Here is a 25,109-nt window from a genome sequence, read left to right on the forward strand (position 1 = left end):
GGCAAGCCACAGACTGGGAATATGTAATTGAGATGTATGTATACATCAAGTAGATACTTAAACTCAGAATATATATGGAATTTCCACAGCTCAACAACACAAAAACAAAACACTCATTATTATTTTTATTTTTGTTTTTGTTTTTGAGGGAGAGAGCGAGAAGGGGGAGGGACAGAGGAAGAGAGAGAAAGAGAGAGAGAGAGAGAGAGAGAGAGAGAGAATCTTAAGCAGGCTCCATGCCCAGCATGGAGCCCAACACAGGGCTTGATCCCAGGACCGTGAGATCATGACCTGAACTGAAATCACAAGTTGGAAGTTTAACCAACTGAGCCACCCAGATCCTCCAAAAACCCCATTTCAAAGAAACTCAACAAAAGAAGAATTACAAAAACCCAGTTAGCATATGAAAAGATGCTCAGCATCATTAGTTATCAATGGAGTGGAAATTAAAACCACAACAAGGCAGGGGCACCTGGGTGGCTTAGTCGGTTAAGCGTCCGACTGTCGCTTAGGTCATGATCTCGCGGTTCGTGGGTTCGAGCCCCGTGTCGGGCTCTGTGCTGACTGCCAGCTCAGAGCCTGGAGCCTGTTTCAGAGTCTGTGTCTCCCTCTCTCTCTGACCCTCCCCTGCTCATGCTGTCTCTCTCTCTCTCCTAGAAAAAAAAAAACCCACAACAAGGCATCACTTTACACCTACTTCAGTGGTTAAAATGAAAGAAACTGACACAGCAAATATTGGACATGATGTGGAATACCTATACCTCTTGTATGTTGCCAGTGCAGGGTGTAAAAAGGTACACTCACCTTGAAAAACTATCTAGTAGTTTCTTATGACATTAAACTTATACCTATTTGGGAATTCGCTCTAGAATTTTTGCCACTGGTTATTTAACCAAGAAAAATAAAAACAGGGTCCACAATTGAGATGTGCACATAAATATTCAGAGTGGTTTCATTCATGATAGCTCAGAACTGGAAAAAAGACATATAATAGGTAGAAGAATGGATAGGTGCATTGTAGTGTATCCTTATAATGCAATACCATTCAACAGTAAAAATGAATGAACAGCTTGAGCACACAATAGCATGGATGAATCTCAAAAACATGCTGAGTGAAAGAAATCATGTACAAATGTATACAGAAGTGTGCATATTGTATAAAATTCTAAAACAGACAAAAGTATTGTGATAGAGATCAGAACTGTGGTTGCCACTTTGGAGGGGAGAGGGTGGGGATTGACTGGAAAGAGGCATTAAAGAACTTTCTAGAATGATTGATATGATGGGGGCAGTGTGGGAATAAGTGTATTCATTTGTCAAAACTCACTGATCTAGAAACTAAGATCTGTGCAGCGTATGGTATGTGAATCAAAAAGGAAGAAGATTCTCTTACACAGTAACCACCAGAAATTGCACTCATTCTTGAATCACAAATTCAAACATCCTACTGAAACTACATTTTCTTGACTTTGTGGAGCTCTCCACCTTGAGGGCCCCACCATTTTTCTCTGTATCTGCCACTCTCATTTCTTTACTTCCTCTACCAGGATGAGAACCACGGCCCATTATTATTGTTCCCTTGTAGATAACCTCAACTATTTTGCCTCTTTTCTTTCTATTCCATTTACCGGTTGCAGCTCAACCCTGCATGCATGAAGCAAGCCACTGCTTGCTCTGTGCCTGCTTGCATGCAGTTGAGTGTTTCTGAGCAAAAATCCCACAACTGGGTAGACTGGTGTGACCCTAGTTCTGTGATGACCAACCTTCTTCTAAGCTCGAGATTTCCAACCTCACTGCTGATATAAGCTTATTTTGTTTTCCTCAAGGAATATTCTAGCTACATTCATTCCATACTGTGTTCCTCCTCTTAGCTAACCACTTTAACTTGTATTAATTTTTTTAAACCCCAAAACAGCATATAATAAAGAAAGTCTGTCTATTTCTCCCCACTACCAAATCCAAACTGCTCATGGCATTACCACCCACTTTTCCTCCTCTGCTGTGTCTGGGAGGTGGTATCCTCCTCTCCTCTGTGAAGTCAGGGCCCCATTGGTGCACTGGATCCCACACTCTTTTTGCCTTATCCAACTGTCCCAGTGTTAGGGCTTCTGCTCTCACTCTCTTTAACCCTTAGCTCTCTATCGGATCCATCCAATAAATACTCAAACACCTGTATATCCCGCTAATCTCCTCCAGCTATTGCTCGATCTCTCTTCCCTACTTAGCTGCTCTTCTAAGAGCTTCCGGGTCATATCCTTATTTCTTATTTTTTCTTCATTGTATTCAGTTTTACTTCTGCCCCCTCCCCACCACAGCAACCAATCTTGTTAGGTTGCTTCATGCTGCCATGCCAGTGATGATTTCTATGTCCTCCTTTTTCTGGAACTTTCTGTGGTGTTCTAGTTTGTTAACTACTACCTTCTTTCTTGGAATGTGATGCTTCTTGTCTTGGCTTCCATGGCACCAAAGTCTCTTGATCTTCTCCTAACCCCTGGTCTCAGACTCCTTTGTTGACACCTCCACTTCTTCCCCTGCCTGAATTCTAACAGTTGAGTTCCTCAGGGAGGAGTCCATGGCCCTCTTCTTCTTCATCTCTTAAATCCTCATTCCATGCATTCATATTTTTATCTCTTATGACCCTTAAATGATTGTCTGTAGCCCAGCTCTTTCTTCTGGTCCTCAGACTCTTGGTATTTCTAACTTTGGTGGCTCACAGAGATGCCTACATTGATGTACCGCAGAGTAAACAATTGATTTCCCCATTTCCACTGCTCCATTGTTCTTCCACATTTGGAAGAACATTGCACCAAGGCAGAACCAGCTCCATCTTTCCTGATACCATCTTCTTTTGTCCCCTTCCCCTCAACACACATTCTAATTCATCACAAATTGCTATGGATTTTATCTCTAAAACATGTCTCAAAATTATTGCCGACATGTCTGTATTCCCTGTGCACAGATCTAACCCAAGCTACCCTCACCTCTTATCTGACTCCTGCCTAACCTCCAATCAGTCTTCCTATTTTACCTCTTGCCCCCTTCAATCCACTCCCCATGTAGCAGCCAGAATGATTAATTAAAGGAGTATAAGATAATATCTCCCACTCACATATAAGTGCCCCCCCCCATTGAAAACTCTCAAGGATGTATTTCCCTTACAACACAACCTAAAAACCCTTAACATGGTCTCAAGGTCATACATGATGTAGCTTTCCTCACCAGCCTCCCCTTGAAATGCTTTTCCACTCATTCACTATATTGGTTTCCCTCTTCACCTTAGTACCTGGAGTAACCAACCTCTTCCCTTTCAGGGAATTTGTACAACCTGTTCACTCTTCCTGGAACATTCTTTCTGCCACTTTTTGCTTGGCTCCCGCTGAGTCAATACACGCAGTTCCCACATCACTTCTTCAATATGGCCTCTGTCTGTTTTTCTGTCTCTCGACAGCCTGGTATTTTCTATTGTAACAGCCCAATTTGTAAATACAGGTTTATTTGTGTGTGTATTTGTTTAATGTCAGTTTTCCCTAAAGATGTTTAATATTCATGAAGGTAGAGACCAGACCTGTTTTGTCTGCCCCTGTATATCAGTAATTACAGTCCCTGACTTGTAGTAGATGCTCAATAAGTATTTGTTGAACGAATTTGTTGTTTAATATAATACAAATAATAATTTTTCGAGGATGGAATCAATTGTATTTTTCTACAACTATTCCTAATCCCCTAATCCCTAATCCAGGATGTGCTATAAACTACAAAGTGCTAGTTTATAGATGTCTGTGTTTACATTTACTATGCTACTAATGGTAGATATTACTAATATTCCATTTTCCTCTACCTTGAGTTACAGGTAAGGTTGTATTTTCTTACTGTGTTAGACTCAGTTATTGCTCCTGATGTCTTCTGCTCCTCCATGTGATAAGTTTATTATACCTCCTGACCCTTTGGCTTACTCATCAATTTTCCTCATCTGACCTGTGGTGCCTCTCTATTTGAAGAATTATATTTTTCTGACATCAGATATAGACAATGGGACTTATGGGAAAGGAGGTGTGCCACTTCTGAGAAGAAGCATTAGAGCCACTGCACCAATCCACAAACTCTTTTCTCCATCTATTGTCAGAATGGCAATGTCTCATGGGGGGGCTACTCCTTTAGCTTGAATCCCAAGGCCTCAGGTGACCCCCAGGAAGCTTGTCACATGAGCAAGAAATAAATTGACTGTAAACCATTGAGATTTGGGCGGTTAATTGTGGTCGCAGTTTAACCCAAACTAAACTGTCTAAAAGATTCACTTCCTTGAAGTTAGATGTGGCCAACGTGATTGCTTTGGCCAACAAAATGTGAGCAGAAGTGATATATATCACGTCTAGGAGAATTTAGCTTGATCATATCTCTCCAGACTTCAGAAGTCATGTCTTCGGGTCCAAATGCAGTGAAGCAATAATCAAGCAGCAACAAATACAAAGAAGATTAGATATTTATGAACTTGGTAAAGAGAGAGAACATAAGATTGCCTGGAAGATCTTCTGCATCTGATACAAAGGTGCCTTGACTCTCTCATCCAAATCCTTACTGCTGCCTTTGCATTTTCTGGGATAGGACCTGACCTACAAAGAAATCCTGGATGTCAGAGACCTCTTAATACCATGTCTGTTTCGCTCTCCACTAGTGAAGTGAAGGAACTTTGTGTACTTACTGAGGCAATATGGCCCAAAAGAAGTTCCCAGGAGGAGTCCATGCTTTCTCCCTGTCTGCTGGTGGTCACTGGTGTGTCTTAGTGTGGGACTCAGGGCCTTTCTTCTAGGAAGTACCAAGCTGATATCACTGGTTTATTGATTGATGCATGTGGCCAGGAGGTTCTTGGGAAAGTGGCTAAAATACCTTATAAAATACTGCCAAGCTTCAACTTCTGTTTTAAGAAACATTTCCTGAATACCTGCTCTATTCCTGGCAATTGACATTATTTCCTTATAACCACCAGGTAAAGAAAATATTACCTCCATTAGACAGACGATGACATTGGTTCAGAGAGTGTAGGGTTCTTGCTCAAGAATGGAGAGTATGAGTGGAGAGCCTGGGTTTGAACACAAATATTTGAATTCTATTCTCTCTCTCAACCTCTCTCTTTCTGTCTCTTGCTCTGACCCTGTCTCTGTCCCTCCCTTGCTGTATGTTAGTGCCATTGCATATACTGCCACTATCCTCTTAATATTTCCTCTTAATATTTCCTTCTCTACATCTCATCCCTAGAATTATTTTCCTTGAAAACTCTTCCTACTGGTATGGTGTTAAAAGACAGTTTTCAGTCTCCTGGAAAGAGTTATGTGATAAAATTTAGTTCTTAGGAGTGTAACAGAAGAGGCCAGAGGACAAGCTTTGAGAATCAAAATAGCAAAACCTTTCCTGACTCCTGTTGGTTATTATAGAATGAGCTGTGATAGGCTGATGAGGGAAACCAGGGATTCATAGAGTTCCCAGTTAGAGCCACTGGCCCAAGATAGTCCTCTCAAGGATGCTTCAGATGCCTGAGGCATCACATAGTGTCTACGTGAACACAGTGACACAGCGCCAGAGGAGGAGGTCAGCTACAGAGTCCCTCTCCCCAGAATGCTTCCCAAAACCAACTGTGGGCTTCTCAAGTTGGAGAACACACCGTAATTAGGGGATATGCTGGGGAAGCTGGAGGCAACTATAGCTCAGACAGAGCCACAGCTGCTCCAACTTGCTGCTGTCATGTCTGTCTTGAAGTTGATCTGCAACTCTTGGAGGTGACTAATCGCTAGGTGGTGGCTCTGTCAAGGGTTTCAGGGCTTGCAGTAACTTGGGCCTCCAGAAATGTCCCAGTGGGAATTTGGGTGACCTACATATATGTTAAACTTTGTTCAGCAACAAAGCTTCCAGTCATCCTCTTCAGACTTCCCTTGCTTTCCATGGATGCTTGGTAGGAATGACTTGGGAGCTCTCAGCTCTTTACTGAGGAGAAGGCAGGTGCTAGATGTGTGAAGATGGGTGCAAAGTTAGAGTCTTTAATTCAGGTCATGCCAATTACTGCTTCTTGGAGTTGATATCTGCTTCCTTTTTTTTTTTTTTTTAAGATTTTATTTGTATTTACCAGCTGTTGTTTTTTTAAGATCTACTTTTATTTATTTTTTTTTCAAATTTATTTCTAGGAGAGAGAGAGAGACAGCGTGAACAGGGGAGGATTAGAGAGAGAGGGAGACACAGACTCTGAAATAGGCTCCAGGCTCTGAGCTGGCAGTCAGCACAGAGCCCGACGCGGGGCTCGAACCCACGAACCGCGAGATCGTGACCTAAGCGAAAGTCGGACGCTTAACCGACTAAGCCACCCAGGCGCCCCGATATCTGCTTCTTATACCCTATTCTTATACCCTGGAAAACTGGCCTTTACCGGCAGAAGCTAGACATTATCTGATTCCTCATCTCATTCTACAAAGGCCAGCACAGCATCATGCCACGTCCTACACGGTGTAAAAGTGAGGAAAAGCTTCTCCACTCATGTCCAAGCAGAGAGGGACTTCAGCGTGGGGGCGTTTGCTCTCTGAGAGGGCACAGTGGGAACCTAGGAAATCTTCTGGAGAGAAAGGGAGATTCTGCTTGAGCAGCCAGCACAGTATCTATCTACTCCTTTCCATAAGAGAGGTGAGAAGAGATTGTCTTAGTTTTTCAGCGCTTTCTTTAGCGTGGGGACAGAGAAGCCCATGGCCTTACCTTTTCCTGCCAGAGCTAATCCACCTGACTTGGTGCAGTTAAGTTGGCATCATGCCTCTAGACATTATGAGGCAACAGAGATGGGCAGACAGGCCCAGTTTACCCTCCCTTTGCCTGGGGATGGCTTTCTTTAAGCTGCTTCCTGGAATCCTTCCTCATCCTCTGCTAGACCAGTTCTCCTATCTGTCCCTTTCTCACCCTTATAATTACCCGCCCATTCCTGAACTGCTGCCATCCCTTTAGCATTCCTTTAGGGAGTCTTTCTCCCTAAAAGGGAAAAAAATCTCTTTTGAAACATTCCTCATGAAAAATCACCAAGCAATCCTTGCTGATGGCAAAGCTCCAAACCATGAGTGATTCTCATATGAGTTGCAGTTTTCTGGAAAGTCTTAATTCACTTAAACCAGAATTTCAGCAATTGGGCTTTATTTAATCCCAATCCCTAGATTTTCATTGTTGGTGATTGCTATTTTGTGGAGGGTTTCTACCCTAATTTTTCCTTATTTGTCCAAATCCAGTGTTAACTAGATCTCTGCACTGGTCAGTTCTCAGGGTCTACATGATCTTCTGGGTCATGAGGAAAACATGGGCTCTCAAGTTGTAATCTTGGGGATCCAGAAGAGTAAAAGGAGTGCTGACTTTGGAATTTAAAAATGGGTTCAAGTTCAAACTGTGGCTCACTCACTCTTAGGTGAAATAAAAGGGGGGCTTCATTGGAAAATGAAATTTCTTCAGTTGAAAATGGGGCTTATGATATCATGATATCATATATTATGTTTTCTGAGGATATCACAAAGTGCTATATATAATAAAAGAATCAAAATACTGTAGAAATCATAGAGCATGATAACAGTCATGGTGGAAAGGAAGAAAAAAGGAGAAGAGTGATGATACAACATCAAATCCAAAGAAGGAAAGAGTATCCAATGGAAAAAAGACAGCCTCTTTAACAGATGGTGCTGGGAGAACTGGAAAGCCACATGCAGAGGAATGAAAGTAGATCATTTTCTCACACCATACACAAAAATAAACTCAAAATGGATAAAGGACCTGAATGGGAGACAGGAAAACATCAAAACCCTAGAGGAGAAAGCAAGAAACAACCTCCTTGACCTCCACAGCAGCAATTTCTTACTTAACACATCCCCAAAGGCAAGGGAATCAAGAGCAAAAATGAACTACTGGGAACTCATTAAGATAAAAAGCTTCTGCACAGCAAAGGAAACAATCCATAAAACTAATAGGCAACTGACAGAATGGGAAAAGATAGTTGCAAATGACATATCAGATAAAGGGCTAGTATCCAAAATCTATAAGGAACTCACCAAACTCCACACCCGAAAAACAAATAATCCAGTGAAGACATGGGCAGAAGACATGAACAGACACTACTCCAAAGAGGACCTCCAGATGGCCAACAGACACATGAAATGATGCTCAGAGTCCCTCATCATCAGGGAAATACAAATCAAAACCACACTGAGATACCACCTCATGCCGGTCAGAGTGGCTAAAATGAACAAATTAGGAGACTCTAGATGCTGGCAAGGATGTGGAGAAACGGACACCCTCCTACACTGTTGGTGGGAATGTAACCTGGTGCAGCCCCTCTGGAAAACAGCATAGAGGTTCCTCAAAAAATTAACAATAGAACTCCCCTAGGACCCAGCAATAACACTGCTAGGAATTTACCCAAAGGATATAGGAGTGCTGATGCATATGGGCACATGTACCTCAAAGTTCATAGCAGCACTCTCAACAATAGCCAAAACATGGAAAGAGCTTAAGTGTCCATCAACTGACGAATGGATCAAAAAGATGTGGATTATGTTTACCTTGGAATACTGCATGGCATTGAGAAAGAATGAAATCTAGCCATTTGTAGCAACATGGATGGAACTTGACGGTGTTATGCTGAGTGAAATGAGTCAGGCAGAGAAGGGCAGATACCATATGTTTGCACGTATAGGAGGATTAGGAGTAACTTAATGGAGGACCATGGGGGAGAATAAGGGGAAAAATAGTTGGGGAGAGAGAGGGAAGCAAACGATGCGACTTTTGAATGCTGAGAACAAACTGTGGGCTGATGGAGATAGGGGACAGGGGAAGGGGGGTGGTGGCCATGGAGGAGGGCACTTGTGGGGATGAGCACTGGGTGTTACATGGAAACCAACTTGACAATAAACTATTTAAAAAAAAGCATCAGATCAAGATGACTTTCTCTCCTGGATGGCAGACTCTGTGAGAACGGGTGCCTTTCCTTCTGCCTTCCTTAGCTGAGTAGAGGTCACTGAGCAAATATTTACAGATGGCTATCATGTGTCACTGGGGTTACAAAAATAAGTGAGATCAGATCTCTGTGTTATATGCCACAATAGAGGTAGGGATACAATATAATAGAAACAGATGAGGGAACTATGAATTCCTGGATATGGCTGTGAGTCTGAGGCCATTGGCCTGGCATTAATGGTTGCATCTAAGCTGAGCTTTCAAGATTTCAGTAGGGAAAGGACTGGGGAAAGGAAGTCCTAGGCTGAAGGAATGACCTGGGCAAAGGCATTGGGATTTGGTGGTGAGTTCAGGGATCAGAGAGTAGTCTACTGGCCAAAAGATAGATTTTGTGGGCAGAGGTGGCCAGAAATGAGGCTGAAAGATGAGCTGGGCCCAGATGGGTCTTGATGCACATAAGAGGAATATGGCTCTCCTTTCCAGAGACAGGCTAGGCTGTCTTCGATGTGAGTTGGGAGCCAGTTTGGCAGGAATCTGAGTATGTGGGGGCATGCTGTAAAAGGTGAGTGACATAGACTATGAATGGTTACTTACTTTAGGCCCCAAAAACTACTGACCCAATGGGGAGAGACATGAGCACAGGGAGGACAGAGAAAGACCACCTCTCATGGGTCCTCAAGGTGGGGCCATGGTGAGCCATTTTCCATCCGTGGTGAGTCCGGCTTTCAGAGTTACTGGGCTGAGTTTGTAGGAGCCCCAGACCTTGCCAGCGAGAAACTTCTTGTCACCTCCATCCACCAATGGATCTTTTAAGGGAGTCCACTTTCGTGGACAAAAGTCTCAGGCTGACAACATATTTTGTAATTCCAAAGAACTGTATGGAACATATCAGAGGCTTGCTACTCAAGGATACTCCACATTAAGAAATACTGCTCCAAATGGTTACATGTGAAAATGATAAGTATGGAATAAACTAGAGCACTTCCAACACCTGATAACATTTTATTTTCCTTGGATACACCGATGCTAGATGAGAAAGGACAGTGTCCTTATAGCAAGGTACAACTTGCTCAGAGATGGGCAAGGTTCAGAGACCATGAATAAAAAGAGCTGTTGCACACTTGGGCAGTCTTTGTTTTTGGAAAGAAAGATTTAAAAAAAATCTAAGCATTATCCCAAGCACTGTCAGAACTGGAATGGCCTGTGGAATTTTATAGATGGGAAGGAGTCTTGCCAAAAATGTCAGAGAGAGAAGCAGTACTTGGCTGTCACCTGAGCCTCTTGTCTCCTACACCAGGACTCTCTATGGCTTCATCTCAACCCATTGGTTGCCAAAATTCTCTAGATCAGTTGAATGGGGCCTCTGTCTATTCATAACAAAGTCATGTACACATATACACATACATATTTATGTATATATATGTGTGTGTGTGTATATATATATATATATATGCTTTTACATTTATATTTACTTTTTAGGGGCATCTGGGTAGCTCAGTTGGTTAAGTGTCCGACTTCGGCTTAGGACATGATCTCACGGTTCGTGGGTTTGAGCCCCTTGTCGGGCTCTGTGCTGACAGCCAGCTCAGAGCCCGGAACTTATTTCAGATTCTGCGTCTCCTTCTCTCTCTGACCCTCCCCTCCTCATGCTGTGTCTTTCTCTCTCTCAGAAATAAATAAAACATTAAAGTTTTTAAAAAATATATATGTATATATTTGTGTGGGGGGGTATTTTTCGTGGGATGGGGGAACAGGATCATAAACTCTGCTCATAGACCCACCATGGAAGAGCTTCTATTAAGCTCCAGGCAAGGTATTTCATGCCTTTCCTGGAGCTGCTACGTTATTGGCACCCTAGATAGGGCTACTGGGGCTGTATGATTCATTCACGAGATTCTTGTCACCCCAGTTCCTACTTCCATGTGAGATTCTCAGAATAATGGTGATGACGAGATAGAAGTAATGAATAGGGGATGTTCAGTATAGGGAAGACACTGATAGCGATCTAGACTGAAAAATGACACATACCAGGTCCCTAAGGACTATTAACAATTCTGATCTGGCTACTGAACTGGAGTGAGAAGGCAGCCAATAATCAAAGGGACAGGAAATCTGCTAAGGGGCCGTGCAGTGTCCCTGAGGGAACTGTGGTTGCTAGTCTATGTTCACCATCCTTGGAATCCTCTTCTATTCTGCCTTCCTTTAGGTCGTCTACTTATGTTCTAAGTCTATGACTTCTAGACCAGGCAGCTTCCTAGAACACAGAAGGAAAGGTTTTAGCCCCCATTTGGGACACCTCAGGCCCACAAGTTCTTAAGTCTATCAGTACCTCTGGTTCTCCTGAGACAAAATGGCCCAGGTCGGCATGCTGGGTAGACTCTGCCTTCACCTTCTCTGCACACACCAGTACTCCTGGGATTCTGGGGGACTGGTGGCTGTAGGGCACAAGTTGCATTTCCTCTGCTTCTCCTGGCAGAGTGAGGGTGACACCTGGGCCCTTTTCTAGGTCCCCAAGGAGTCAAAGTGTCAGCTGGATGACAGCTAAAATTGGATTCCCTTCCCACAGTCTGGCTCTTCTCTCTCCCTATAACTTTTTTACATTCTACATTTCTTTGGAATTATAGAATTTCCCGATATGATCGTCATCAGATACCTGCTTTCGGTTTAGTGTGTGTTCTTAGTCCTCAGGGCACTTTATAGGGACTATGAGAGTAAAAACAGCCATAAGCCATCTCTGTGTGGTTTTTCAGAAGACAGGCCTTGGGACCAGTGCCTGCTGCAGCCCTGCGGACACCAGACTCCTGCGGCTTCCTCCTCTGCTGCCCCCACTCAGACTCTCTCAAGGCCGTTTCTCGCTGCTGCTTCTTCCTCAACAGTTAAGTGAGAACTTTGTCAAGGAAGCAGTTTCTCCCCTGCCTCTAACTTCTATAATGGGTAAAAGGACCATTCTGGGAGAGGCGTCGAGCTGGGAAAGCCTAGACTCTGCTCTCTACTGCTGTCAGAGGATTCTAGACTCAGAGGGACTGGCTTTAAATCCTGGTTCCCCCTTACCAGACATGTGAGTTACTTAGCCCCTCTGAGCCCAGACAGCTCCCTTATATAGAAAACAAGAAATTATATCTGATCATAGGGGTGTTGTACAAAGTAACTGAGATCCATATAGAATGACTAGCCCAGGATCCGGTATGTATTCGTGACCTCGTAAATCTTTGTCCCTTCAAAATGTCTACTGTGGAAGTGACTTAGCTTTGGCCAATAGCCTAGCCTCAGGCCTGGAGGCCTCCCATTGCAGCATTTATAGCAAGAGCCATATACTCTCCTAAAAGAGCTTCACGTTGTTAAATCAGTGAGGAGATGTGGATGTCTTAATTTCTCCAGTTGTCACGGAATGTATTAAAACAAAGCTAACAGTATAAGCAGCCCCTGAAAGCTGTCAGTGAGAATTTCTCAGTGCACTGTGATAAGGATGGGGCAGCCTAGCTCATGAGATTAAAATCCATGCTTCAGAAAACCAGCAGATATCACATCCTGAGACTTGGGGATTACTCATGGATGGCCAAAATCTCGAATATTAACCCTCAGATGCAATCATCAGCTGGCTTTGATGGCACTGGAGAAAAGGGTAGACCTCTTCCAAAAGTGTGACACAGGTGCCATTGGCAGAGGATGGCACCACCCAGGCAGGGACAAGACTACAATGAGGGACATGTGAGGACAGAAGCCTCCATGCAGAGGTGACTCCAGTTTCCACATCCTCTCCCTGAGCACTGCGAAAATGGTAAACCCTCTAGAGAACAGGTCTGAGTTGGCTAGCTTGCCTCTGACCCTGATTACTTTGGGAACTCTGTTGTATTTTTGGGTTGCATTGTTTAGGACATTAACGTGGTTTCATGGACGTTTTTTTTCCCCAGAAGAGGAGTTCCTTCCTTTTTAAAAGAAAAATCAAATAACAGAATTAGCAACACTGTGTTCCAGTGGAGCATTCTGGTTCAAGGACAAATTTAGAATGGGAACAGCAGGTGATCTCCCTGTAGATGCCTGCACCCTGACTTCACATCTGAGAGACTACTGTAATAAAACTGGGTCGGAGGACAGTCATAGGAAGGCTGAAGGAAGCTCTCCAATTTTCATATGATCAATACTTGGAGGATATCAGTAGACAAGACTGAATTCTGCATCTCTGCACTGGGGAGTGTTGATATTTAGGATAAGTTCTGGGTCACCAGTGCTGGCTCAGAGATTCTGGCTTTTCTGTAAGGTACAGCTAGGTGCTCTTTAAGCGTCTCTGACACTACCGTTGATCAATGCTCAGTACAGTGTCTGGGATATGGCAGCATCTCATTAACACGGATAAATGAATGGATGTGTGACTATTTCCCAGTGTAAAAAGCTGCACTGAAGCCCATCTTTAAAACAGAGTGTGAGGAAGGGGACACTTGAGGCCAAGGATCTGGGGATGAGGCCAAAGTTGTCTTCTGTTCAGGAGCCCATGATCCTTGGTGACATTATTTCCACAGGCAGCGTTGCAAGAGGAGCAAGTCAGACATTCAAGCCCTGCTTACTTGCCTTTAATTAAAACCACATTCTGGCCTTGCTGTTCTTCATTCATTCGTTCTTCATTCATTATTCAACAAGTAAGTTTTTGAATAAATATTGTGCCTATCATGTCCATGTTGTGTTTTTCACTGAAGAAAACAGATAAACATTTCTGCCCAGGGAAACATATTGTATCAGTGTGTGTACTATTAGGTGCTATAACAATCCCAGAAATCTCAGTGTGTAAGCACAATACAGCTCTATTTTTGTTCCTATAAAGTGATATAGATGATGTGGGGGCCAAGGGCAAGCTGCCCCAAAATGTACCATTTTGGCATATTGATTATTTTGAATTAAAGTTATTTAAGAAACAACCAGAACAAGAAGAGTATCCTGACTGTACTCCCAACCCCAGCCTTTGTCTCCAGAAAGCAGGAAATAAATTATCCCTGTGAAAGATATCCTCTGTACCAAGACGTCTTTGTCACCATAGATAGGAAATTCATGGCACGAATATTGTATAAACCTTGATACTTTTACTTATTTACGACCTCAGTCTAAATTCTGTTTAGAATTCCTTACCAACGAAAGCTCTTGACCATAAGTTTTCTTTGTCCTGTCAATTCCTCAAAGACTTGTTTCTATGTCTAAAAAATATAAATGCTACTTGGTCATTTCTTTGGGTCTCAATTTTGGTATTAGACCTCCTTGTGTAGGTAATCAAGCTTTGTTTTCTTTTTCTCCTGTTTTTATGTCTCTTGTCAACTTAATTCTTAGACCGTCTAGAAGCACTTTGAATAGTAGGGGGGAAAATATTCCTCCCCAAAACTACAAGGGTTATGGAAGGGAGTACTCAGATTATTGTCTTATTGTTAAGTTTATTTATTTATTTTGAGAGAGAGAGAGAGTGTGCATGTTTGCATGAGCAGGAAATGGGTGGGAGAGGTAGAGAGAGAGAGCGTGGTGGGGGAGAGAGAGGGAGAGAGACTGAATCCAAGCAGGCTTCATGCTATTAGTGCAGAGCTCAACTCAGGGCTGAAACCCACAAACCATGAGATCATGACCTGAGCCAAAATCAAGAGTTGGATGCCTAACAGACTCAGCCACCCAGGGGCCCCAGATTACTATATTTTTTTTTAATCACTTGGGCTTACTGGAAGCTCTGGCATTTTCAGTGTGTGGCTTCTAAAGTCACCCTGGGCGTTTACATTTGCGATCAGACAGTGGGATAGAGAGAACGAGAGAACAGGAGCCTGGATATTGTGAACATCATTCACCCATATTATATTAATCAGAACTCAGTCATAGGGCTTCTTAACATATAGGGAGATGGGAAATGGTGAGTGACCTCCCAGTAGAAACACTTCATTAGAGAAGGAGGGCATGAATATTTGGTGAAAAGGTAGACATGTCTGCCATACTTACATTCTCTTGAGTGCAGTGAGAATAGGGTGTAGACAATAAACATGCAAAGTAAGTATATTATATAGTATTTTGGATGAAAATAAGGAAAAAAAGTCAGATGAGAGGAATAGGAGGTGCAAACAAGTTGTGAAAATAACTTTCCTTAAATGGCGACTCATTGGGCCAATATTGTCTACAGAGAAAATGTAAGTTGATCCTTTACAAGAGTTACAAGTTAGGACTCTCTTTCCTGAGTTGTGCTGGAGCAGCTGAGATTGGAAAGAGAGACCTTAGATTCGGTCCAGACAAGCCCATACTGTCATCACCACAAATGTCCCCGGGGTAACAGAGATTATTGAGTACAAAAGACGCTATCAAAAAACATAACAGATGCAGACAGATAAAGTGGATTTAAATTGCTTCTGGATTTTTTCTATTCCTTGAGCTTTTGTGTGCCTGCAGTAACTGACCCAGGGTGAAATTCAGATGCTTTGTTTTAGTTTTGACTCTGTTTCTTTTTCAATAATACCAAATTTTTGATTCTAGAAGGATCTACTTCTCAGATGAGTACAGAATATCAAGGGTTGATTTCCTCCAAAGTAATAAAGGATTATTTGTTGCTAAGGAATACTAGCTGGTTACCTAATATCAACAATAGAGTAGAAGGTTAGTTGGAAAGGAGTTGATGAAGGAATTGAATGTTGCTAATGATATGGAAGAAAGTTCTGTATTCAATAAGAGTCAGGGGGATCTAGTGGGTACTATGCTACATGAAAAAAGTCAGATTCAGAAAGACAACTACCATATGATTTCACTTATATGGGGAATCTAAACACACAAAATAAGTGAACACACAAACAAACAAAAAGAATCAGATCTATAAATACAGAGAACTGATGGTTGCCAGAGGGGAGGGCGGTAGAGGGAAGGGCAAAATGGGTGAAGGGGAGTGGGAGGTGCACGCTTCTGGTTATGGAATGACTAAGTGATGGGGGTGAAAGGGACAGCATAGGGAATGAAGTCAATGATATTGTAATGGTGTGGTATGGAGACAGATGGGGGCTACACGTGTGCTGAGCACAGCACAGTATATAGAGCCATTTAATCACTATGTTACACTCCTGAAACCAATGTAATCTGTGCCGACTATACTAAAAAAAAAATCTAGTGGATCAAGAAAAAAAGTCAGGGGCTTAGACAGTTCTGAAAATTCAACCCATTCCTTGCATTGTGGGCTCAATCCAGGAAGCATGTTTTGGTCCTTCTTGCACACTTGGCACTATGCAAGGCACCAGCGATACAGCAGTAAACGCAGTTCTGCTCCCCATCCCGGGGAGCCCCACCCAGGCTTGGAAGAAAGACACTTCACCCACCAGAAGGGTGGGTTCCAGCTGGACCGAGAAGGGCCCTGAATGTCATGCTGACAATCCTGCGCTTATGCTCCAAGGTTGGTGAAGAACCGTCAGAGAGCTGTTTTCTGTGCTGGGGAGGGGGTAAGAGGCAAGCGTGCAGTGGGATTACTGGCAAGTCAGCCTCTTTGACCCTCATTTTCTTTGTCTGGAAAGAGAAGATAATAACTTCCCTGCCCATCTTGCAGCGCTGTTCTAAAGATCAAATGAAATCATAGTATGCTATTCCGGTGTCAAGAACTGTGATTAGGGCTGGCTAATAATCTAGAAGTCTGGAAACACAGGGAAGACAGCTGCTGCACCGCGATGCTCTGGGAGGATAACATCTTGTATCCTCCAGCATGGGCATATCTAGGAGGGAAACCAGTCTTAGTAAAAACACAAAAAGCAAACTAGTAAGAAAAAAAAATATCCCCAACCCCCCAAAACCCAAGTAATGGAATATTTTGAAAGAAGAGTAATTCTTTTTTTCTTTCCAAGTGAAGTTTGTTGCAAGTGGAAAAAAAAAAAGAACAGAAAACCCTAGGGGTGCAATTGAAAATGCAAATTCAGATGTGAATCAAGGGAAGGAGCCCCCACAGAGCAAGAGCCTGGCAGCCCAGGCTGGTTCAGGCCTGGCAGGAGACTCCTGCCAATATGTGGGCCCCCTGCCTGCCCCAGCACCCCTTCAAACCAATAGAGGCTCGACAGCTGTTGTCTGGTGCTGACCAGACCTCCAGAGAATATTCCAAAAATTCTCCTGAATTGCTTTTCCTCCAGGGCGTGCTTGGAACCAAGGGGCTCAGTGTTTCAGAATTACAGATGTTTCTGGGCAGTGTTTTCATCCTTCACTCATGTGATTTCCTGCAAGTGTTGTTCCCTGAGGGAAGATGCTTCTGTTCAGGAGGCCTCAGAGCTTATCTGGCTTCTCTGTGGACTTTGAGATTCACGTGCCAGTATAGCACCTATTATAAACCAAGGCATCCCTCAGGGAAAACAGGACAAGCCCATGTAACATAAGCTGTACTGGCCCTATTTCAAGCCCTGAAATCCCATTCATTCAGCCCAAATTTGAGAATTCATCCCAACATCGAAAGCAAATACAGGAGGTCTTCAGCTTGGGGGAAAATGCTTATTTTGGACTGTTTTCTTCTCATTTGTGCCATGTTGAAAAATTACAGAGAAGGAAATGGTCATTGTTATTGTGTTGGATAATGAGTAACCGTAGAAGTCAAAGTTTTGCCAAATCTCATTATTACTGAGATAAACTAGTTACTACAGTTATACAGAAATAAAATCTGAATGGCAACAAAGGCCCTTATTAAACATTTATTTCACTTTTGTTTTTTTAATGCTCACATTAACAGAGGAATTTCACCTCTAGAAAAGAGAAAGAGGCTGAAGGACGACTGCCTAAACTATGTCTCATTCAATTCTTACCAGACAGGATTCTTACAAAGTAGGCAGGTGACCCCATTTCATAGATGAGATTGAGACCAAGAGAGTGATTTTTGCCAAAGGTCACACAGAAGTGGTAGAGACATTATTTAAGCCTGACTACCTAACCCTCAACACTGAGCTCCTTCCTCAGCACTCCACCTTCACCTTGAGAGTCTCCTGGGACTTTGGCCCCAGTCTAGCCAGGAGGAAGTAGAGGGCTTGCAAAACTGGTTGGATCAGTGGATAGAGGAAAAGGCCTCTCCACCACAGAGACGTGAGTGTGGTTTGGGAGTACTGACCTATTATGAAATAGCACCCACACTCAGCCCCTCTACCTCTCCCCACCTCCTTCCTTCTTCCTTTTGGAGGGGGGTTTCTCATTCTTGCCTCTACTGACATTTTAAGACCAGATAATTCTTTGTTGCATGTGTGTGTGTGTATCTGTTGGGAGGGGTGGTCCTCTGTTGCAGGGTGTTGAGTAGAATACCCAGCTTCTTATCTAATAGATGACAGTAGCATCTCTCAGTCATGATAACAAAATGGGAATATCTCCTCTAACTAATCCCACGGTTAAGAACCATTGTTTTATGGTGACCAATCATCCCAGTTTGCCCTGGACTGAGATATTTGTTATGGTTTCAGTGTTTAAAACAGGATAGTTGGGACTTAACGGAGATGCCTGGTCACCCTACAAGTGAGATTTCATCTCCTGCTTAAATAAAGTCTGTGGAGCAAGAGGGCATTGTGTTAACAATGTCCCAGCAGTCTGCAGTTTCACCGAGCTGTTGCTACACCGACTGCTTCTACCTAATACTCCTTTCTTCCCCTGTGTAGCCTGCGAGGGGAGCAGGGGAAGCGACCTACTGCAGAGAGACTGACTGAGTAGCCAGGTAGGTTGTTACAGGACTGAAGAAGACGGGAGGGAACACTTGTGCGTGTGGGCATGTGTGTGTGAGCTGGGAGGCGCAGGTGGGTGCTGACCACAGAGAGCTTAACGGTGCTGCCCAGGTGGGCAGTGTTCACGTGTGTTCACACCAGGAATTAACGGATATTGGACGAGGGGGAAGATTTTCAGCTCTGCGTTAACTTAGCCTATGCCTGTGCGGTGTGGGTGTTTTAATTTATTTGCTACTTTGAAATATTCTTCTGAGTTACTCCGACAGCCAATGAAGGGCCCTTCCCTGAGAGAAACAAACAAAAGAAAAACTTCAAATTGGTTTGTTATCAGGATAATTTCTGTGGTGCTGTTGAGAATACATGTGCAATAGGAATAAATATTTTGTTTCTTGGCAAACTTACGAAATATTACTGGAACATATCATTTGTCTGGCAGCCTTCTCAGCTCATGGGGTCATGCAAATACCCATGTAGAGAATGAAAACAGCTGAATTCCCAAGACACCAATGCTGAGGTAAAATGCTAGGTTTTGCTGCTGGATCTCTGGGCCCCACGGCTTGTGACCTGCGTGGTCGCAGGTGGTGGGAGAATGAATCCTTTGTCTAAGTGCTGAGTCTGGGTTGCTATAAACCTCAATGGTGAAATGACAAGTGTGGACGTGGAGGGTGTGAATCACTTCAATCCTTGTGGCTCTGCCCAGGGCCCTGCCTCCTTCTCTGCTTCAGCAGTGGGGAGATGAAGCAGGTTCCATGAGGTCAGTGCTAATACAGCAGGTCACCTGGCAGGAAGGCCCTCCCCTCGCTGGTTCCTGCATGGGCCTTCCGCTCTGCTCTTTGACACAGATGTTGGGAGGGCGATTTCCGTGTGGGAGTGTTTTTATTTTCCTTGATTATGTAAACCGGTAGCTTTTTCCAAGAACACCTTGTGCCCTGAAGCTCTAGGCTGATTTCTTCCCATTGGCTGGCCAAGTTTCATTTTATTGGGAGGTTTATTTTTCAAGTTGCTGAACAGTGATAACTGCCAGTACCTCTTGGGAGCGTAGTACCTGAAGTTCGGGATCCCCAACCTCATCCCGTGACAATGACAGCGGATGAGATGGTTTTCTTTGTGAACGGAAAAAAGGTAAGGTGGGGCTGGCCGGCCTTTGGTCTGGCTTCTCTGGTCCCGTGGAAGGGAAGTTTGTCCTTCGGAGGAGGTCTGTTCTCTCTCTTTCATATTCTCTCTTACAGTCTCCCTTTTCTTTCTCTCTCTCCCTCTGAAGTGTTGCTGCATTTTGGGTAACGCTGGGGAATGAAAACCTTGTCAGACATAGAACACAGTCAAAACATTCTAGGGTCAAAGGAGTGCCCTGGAGGCAGGTGATAAGAGAGGTGTACGGCAGCAGAGACGCTGGCACAAAGCTGAAAAAGGGCACAGTGTCCTGGGTGGGACTGGAAGTCGTCCACATGCCTCCATCGCTGTGTTTATTCCAACACATTGAGGCTTTCGTCATTCTCTTTACTGAGAGAAGGAACATTAGCTTGTTTCCTTGCTAATATTGGGATATAAGATGTACATAGCCTTTGATTCTGGTATCTCAAGTATGTAAATGTGACAGATTACTTGTGTGAGGACATTTACTGACATCTTGTGGCAAGCCACAGTTTGTTTTTTCCCATAAAGGGCATGTTTCTCTCCCCCCTTTCCCCCTTGTATTGCAATAAATATTTCAAGTCTCTTACTTTGATAAAAATTGCCCCCTTGGATGATCTCCATTGATGCACAGGGACGAGGGGGAGGTAGGGGTAGGTGGAGCAGAGGGGACTTATGCTGTGGGTACCAGTCTTCCAAACCTGGCAAGGATGTGAATCTTTGCCAATCTCACTGCAGGTATGGGTAGAGAAGGTGTAAGTACATGCATTGTCCCATCCCTTCCCCCCCACCCCCAGCACTGCTGAGGTGCTCTGGTCTGCTCCAGAAACCCGGTTGGGAATGAGAGGGACGGTAAAAGGACAGCCATTGTTGTATCTTGTAAATGGCCACGTGAGCGATGAATATGCCCAAGGTGCCCCCTCCCTCCAAATAAGGTAGAAGTGCTCTATTGGCACTTTTGAGTTGAGAAATTGGGTGACCTTTGAGGTCATTTTCAAGAACTCAAATGTACTGCGCAGGGTGTGTAATGGCTAAAATGTCAGGATGTGTTTGGTGATTAGCAAGGAAATTCCATGAGCTGTGGAGCTCTGAAGATCACTGAATTCAGTTTGAGTGGTGCCACTGAGAGCCACAGGGGATGAGGTCAGCCATGTTCTTCTGCGTTTGGTGTGTCTCCCCCCGTAGATTTCTTTTCAGGACTGGCATCTGGCGGCAAGCCATGAGGCAGGGCAAAACTTCCCTGTCGACGCTTGTGAGACTTTTGCATCTGACATTTCCAACGACTTTGTTGCATTCAACAATTGCATTAGAGAGCTTCATGAAAAGGTTGAATTGGCTTTCAGAAGGGTTACTTTACACAAAGCATCTTCCGTGGAATTTTTCTTATCCTAGTTTATGAGTGAGCACCTGGATTCAGTGATTTCCAAGGCCATGTCTTACCCTAAGATTCTATTATTTATTACACCATCAGTTCGTGTGTGACAGGACAAGATTCTGCTCTCCTTTAGGGATGGCATACTATGACCCACTGGATCTGAAAAGGAGCATTTCAAGGTCCATCTGGCTTGGCAAAGCTTTTTCCCCATGATTTTAGTTTCACTTTAGGAGAGCGATTTCAAATTTCTAGATGGTATCATCACATCAAACCCTCCTGTCTCTGGAAGCTTTTACTATTGTCAGTTTCTGTGATGCATTCTCATGTTTATGTTATAAACCTGTGGCCTCTTGAGAAACTGATAGAAAGGTGGAGAGGCTGTATAAGCAGTGATGAGGTGAAAGCAGTGCTTCACAAACAAGACCAAGCAGGGATTCCTAGGCAGATAAGGCAGCGGTGAGTAAGTTTGTTCCCATTTCTATTTCCAAGATCTTTCTATATCTATTTCCTTTGTTACTGGATATCTTGCAGGGGAGTTGCCAAAGAAACTGCTGGAATTAGTGACTCACTCTTTTTTTTTCTTTTAATTTTTAATGTTTATTTATTCCTGAGAGAGAGGGAGAGAGAGAGATAGAGCATGAGTCGGGGAGGACAGAGAGAGAGAGGGAGGGAGACACAGACTCTGAAGCAGGCTCCAGGCTCCGAGTTGTCAGCACTGAGCCCGATGTGGGGCTCAAACCCATCAACAGCAAGATCATGACCTGAGCTAAAGTCAGACACTTAACCGACTGAGCCACCCAGGCGCCCCAGGAATTAGTGACTCACTCTTTTTTTTTCTTTTAATTTTTAATGTTTATTTATTCCTGAGAGAGAGGGAGAGAGAGAGATAGAGCATGAGTCGGGGAGGACAGAGAGAGAGAGGGAGGGAGACACAGACTCTGAAGCAGGCTCCAGGCTCCGAGTTGTCAGCACTGAGCCCGATGTGGGGCTCAAACCCATCAACAGCAAGATCATGACCTGAGCTAAAGTCAGACACTTAACCGACTGAGCCACCCAGGCGCCCCAGGAATTAGTGACTCACTCTTTTTTTTTCTTTTAATTTTTAATGTTTATTTATTCCTGAGAGAGAGGGAGAGAGAGAGATAGAGCATGAGTCGGGGAGGACAGAGAGAGAGAGGGAGGGAGACACAGACTCTGAAGCAGGCTCCAGGCTCCGAGTTGTCAGCACTGAGCCCGATGTGGGGCTCAAACCCATCAACAGCAAGATCATGACCTGAGCTAAAGTCAGACACTTAACCGACTGAGCCACCCAGGCGCCCCAGGAATTAGTGACTCACTCTTTTTTTTTCTTTTAATTTTTAATGTTTATTTATTCCTGAGAGAGAGGGAGAGAGAGAGATAGAGCATGAGTCGGGGAGGACAGAGAGAGAGAGGGAGGGAGACACAGACTCTGAAGCAGGCTCCAGGCTCCGAGTTGTCAGCACTGAGCCCGATGTGGGGCTCAAACCCATCAACAGCAAGATCATGACCTGAGCTAAAGTCAGACACTTAACCGACTGAGCCACCCAGGCGCCCCAGGAATTAGTGACTCACTCTTTTTTTTTCTTTTAATTTTTAATGTTTATTTATTCCTGAGAGAGAGGGAGAGAGAGAGATAGAGCATGAGTCGGGGAGGACAGAGAGAGAGAGGGAGGGAGACACAGACTCTGAAGCAGGCTCCAGGCTCCGAGTTGTCAGCACTGAGCCCGATGTGGGGCTCAAACCCATCAACAGCAAGATCATGACCTGAGCTAAAGTCAGACACTTAACCGACTGAGCCACCCAGGCGCCCCAGGAATTAGTGACTCACTCTTTTTTTTTCTTTTAATTTTTAATGTTTATTTATTCCTGAGAGAGAGGGAGAGAGAGAGATAGAGCATGAGTCGGGGAGGACAGAGAGAGAGAGGGAGGGAGACACAGACTCTGAAGCAGGCTCCAGGCTCCGAGTTGTCAGCACTGAGCCCGATGTGGGGCTCAAACCCATCAACAGCAAGATCATGACCTGAGCTAAAGTCAGACACTTAACCGACTGAGCCACCCAGGCGCCCCAGGAATTAGTGACTCACTCTTTTTTTTTCTTTTAATTTTTAATGTTTATTTATTCCTGAGAGAGAGGGAGAGAGAGAGATAGAGCATGAGTCGGGGAGGACAGAGAGAGAGAGGGAGGGAGACACAGACTCTGAAGCAGGCTCCAGGCTCCGAGTTGTCAGCACTGAGCCCGATGTGGGGCTCAAACCCATCAACAGCAAGATCATGACCTGAGCTAAAGTCAGACACTTAACCGACTGAGCCACCCAGGCGCCCCAGGAATTAGTGACTCACTCTTTTTTTTTCTTTTAATTTTTAATGTTTATTTATTCCTGAGAGAGAGGGAGAGAGAGAGATAGAGCATGAGTCGGGGAGGACAGAGAGAGAGAGGGAGGGAGACACAGACTCTGAAGCAGGCTCCAGGCTCCGAGTTGTCAGCACTGAGCCCGATGTGGGGCTCAAACCCATCAACAGCAAGATCATGACCTGAGCTAAAGTCAGACACTTAACCGACTGAGCCACCCAGGCGCCCCAGGAATTAGTGACTCACTCTTTTTTTTTCTTTTAATTTTTAATGTTTATTTATTCCTGAGAGAGAGGGAGAGAGAGAGATAGAGCATGAGTCGGGGAGGACAGAGAGAGAGAGGGAGGGAGACACAGACTCTGAAGCAGGCTCCAGGCTCCGAGTTGTCAGCACTGAGCCCGATGTGGGGCTCAAACCCATCAACAGCAAGATCATGACCTGAGCTAAAGTCAGACACTTAACCGACTGAGCCACCCAGGCGCCCCAGGAATTAGTGACTCACTCTTTTTTTTTCTTTTAATTTTTAATGTTTATTTATTCCTGAGAGAGAGGGAGAGAGAGAGATAGAGCATGAGTCGGGGAGGACAGAGAGAGAGAGGGAGGGAGACACAGACTCTGAAGCAGGCTCCAGGCTCCGAGTTGTCAGCACTGAGCCCGATGTGGGGCTCAAACCCATCAACAGCAAGATCATGACCTGAGCTAAAGTCAGACACTTAACCGACTGAGCCACCCAGGCGCCCCAGGAATTAGTGACTCACTCTTTTTTTTTCTTTTAATTTTTAATGTTTATTTATTCCTGAGAGAGAGGGAGAGAGAGAGATAGAGCATGAGTCGGGGAGGACAGAGAGAGAGAGGGAGGGAGACACAGACTCTGAAGCAGGCTCCAGGCTCCGAGTTGTCAGCACTGAGCCCGATGTGGGGCTCAAACCCATCAACAGCAAGATCATGACCTGAGCTAAAGTCAGACACTTAACCGACTGAGCCACCCAGGCGCCCCAGGAATTAGTGACTCACTCTTTTTTTTTCTTTTAATTTTTAATGTTTATTTATTCCTGAGAGAGAGGGAGAGAGAGAGATAGAGCATGAGTCGGGGAGGACAGAGAGAGAGAGGGAGGGAGACACAGACTCTGAAGCAGGCTCCAGGCTCCGAGTTGTCAGCACTGAGCCCGATGTGGGGCTCAAACCCATCAACAGCAAGATCATGACCTGAGCTAAAGTCAGACACTTAACCGACTGAGCCACCCAGGCGCCCCAGGAATTAGTGACTCACTCTTTTTTTTTCTTTTAATTTTTAATGTTTATTTATTCCTGAGAGAGAGGGAGAGAGAGAGATAGAGCATGAGTCGGGGAGGACAGAGAGAGAGAGGGAGGGAGACACAGACTCTGAAGCAGGCTCCAGGCTCCGAGTTGTCAGCACTGAGCCCGATGTGGGGCTCAAACCCATCAACAGCAAGATCATGACCTGAGCTAAAGTCAGACACTTAACCGACTGAGCCACCCAGGCGCCCCAGGAATTAGTGACTCACTCTTTTTTTTTCTTTTAATTTTTAATGTTTATTTATTCCTGAGAGAGAGGGAGAGAGAGAGATAGAGCATGAGTCGGGGA

The 25,109-nt window shown here is 44.3% G+C and overlaps 1 protein-coding gene across 3 annotated transcripts in view; it reads left to right on the plus strand.

Moving 5' to 3' along the window:
• Positions 1-25,109, plus strand: part of LOC120227286 (xanthine dehydrogenase/oxidase-like) — an 83,854-nt gene that overhangs the window by 30,051 nt on the left and 28,694 nt on the right. Inside the window, exon 1 of one of the 3 annotated variants that reach the window (XM_039225423.1) lies at positions 19,506-19,748. The exons of the other annotated variants lie outside the window; for them this stretch is intronic. Coding sequence (XP_039081354.1) covers positions 19,707-19,748 — 42 coding nt within the window. The 5' untranslated portion in view covers positions 19,506-19,706. Of the gene's footprint in view, positions 1-19,505; positions 19,749-25,109 lie in introns of those variants that run through there. 3 annotated transcript variants of the gene reach the window in all.

The sequence above is a fragment of the Hyaena hyaena genome, unplaced genomic scaffold (genome assembly GCF_003009895.1).
Source record: "Hyaena hyaena isolate Hyena2069 unplaced genomic scaffold, ASM300989v1 scaffold_2251, whole genome shotgun sequence".
Classification (NCBI taxonomy): Eukaryota; Metazoa; Chordata; class Mammalia; order Carnivora; family Hyaenidae; genus Hyaena; species Hyaena hyaena.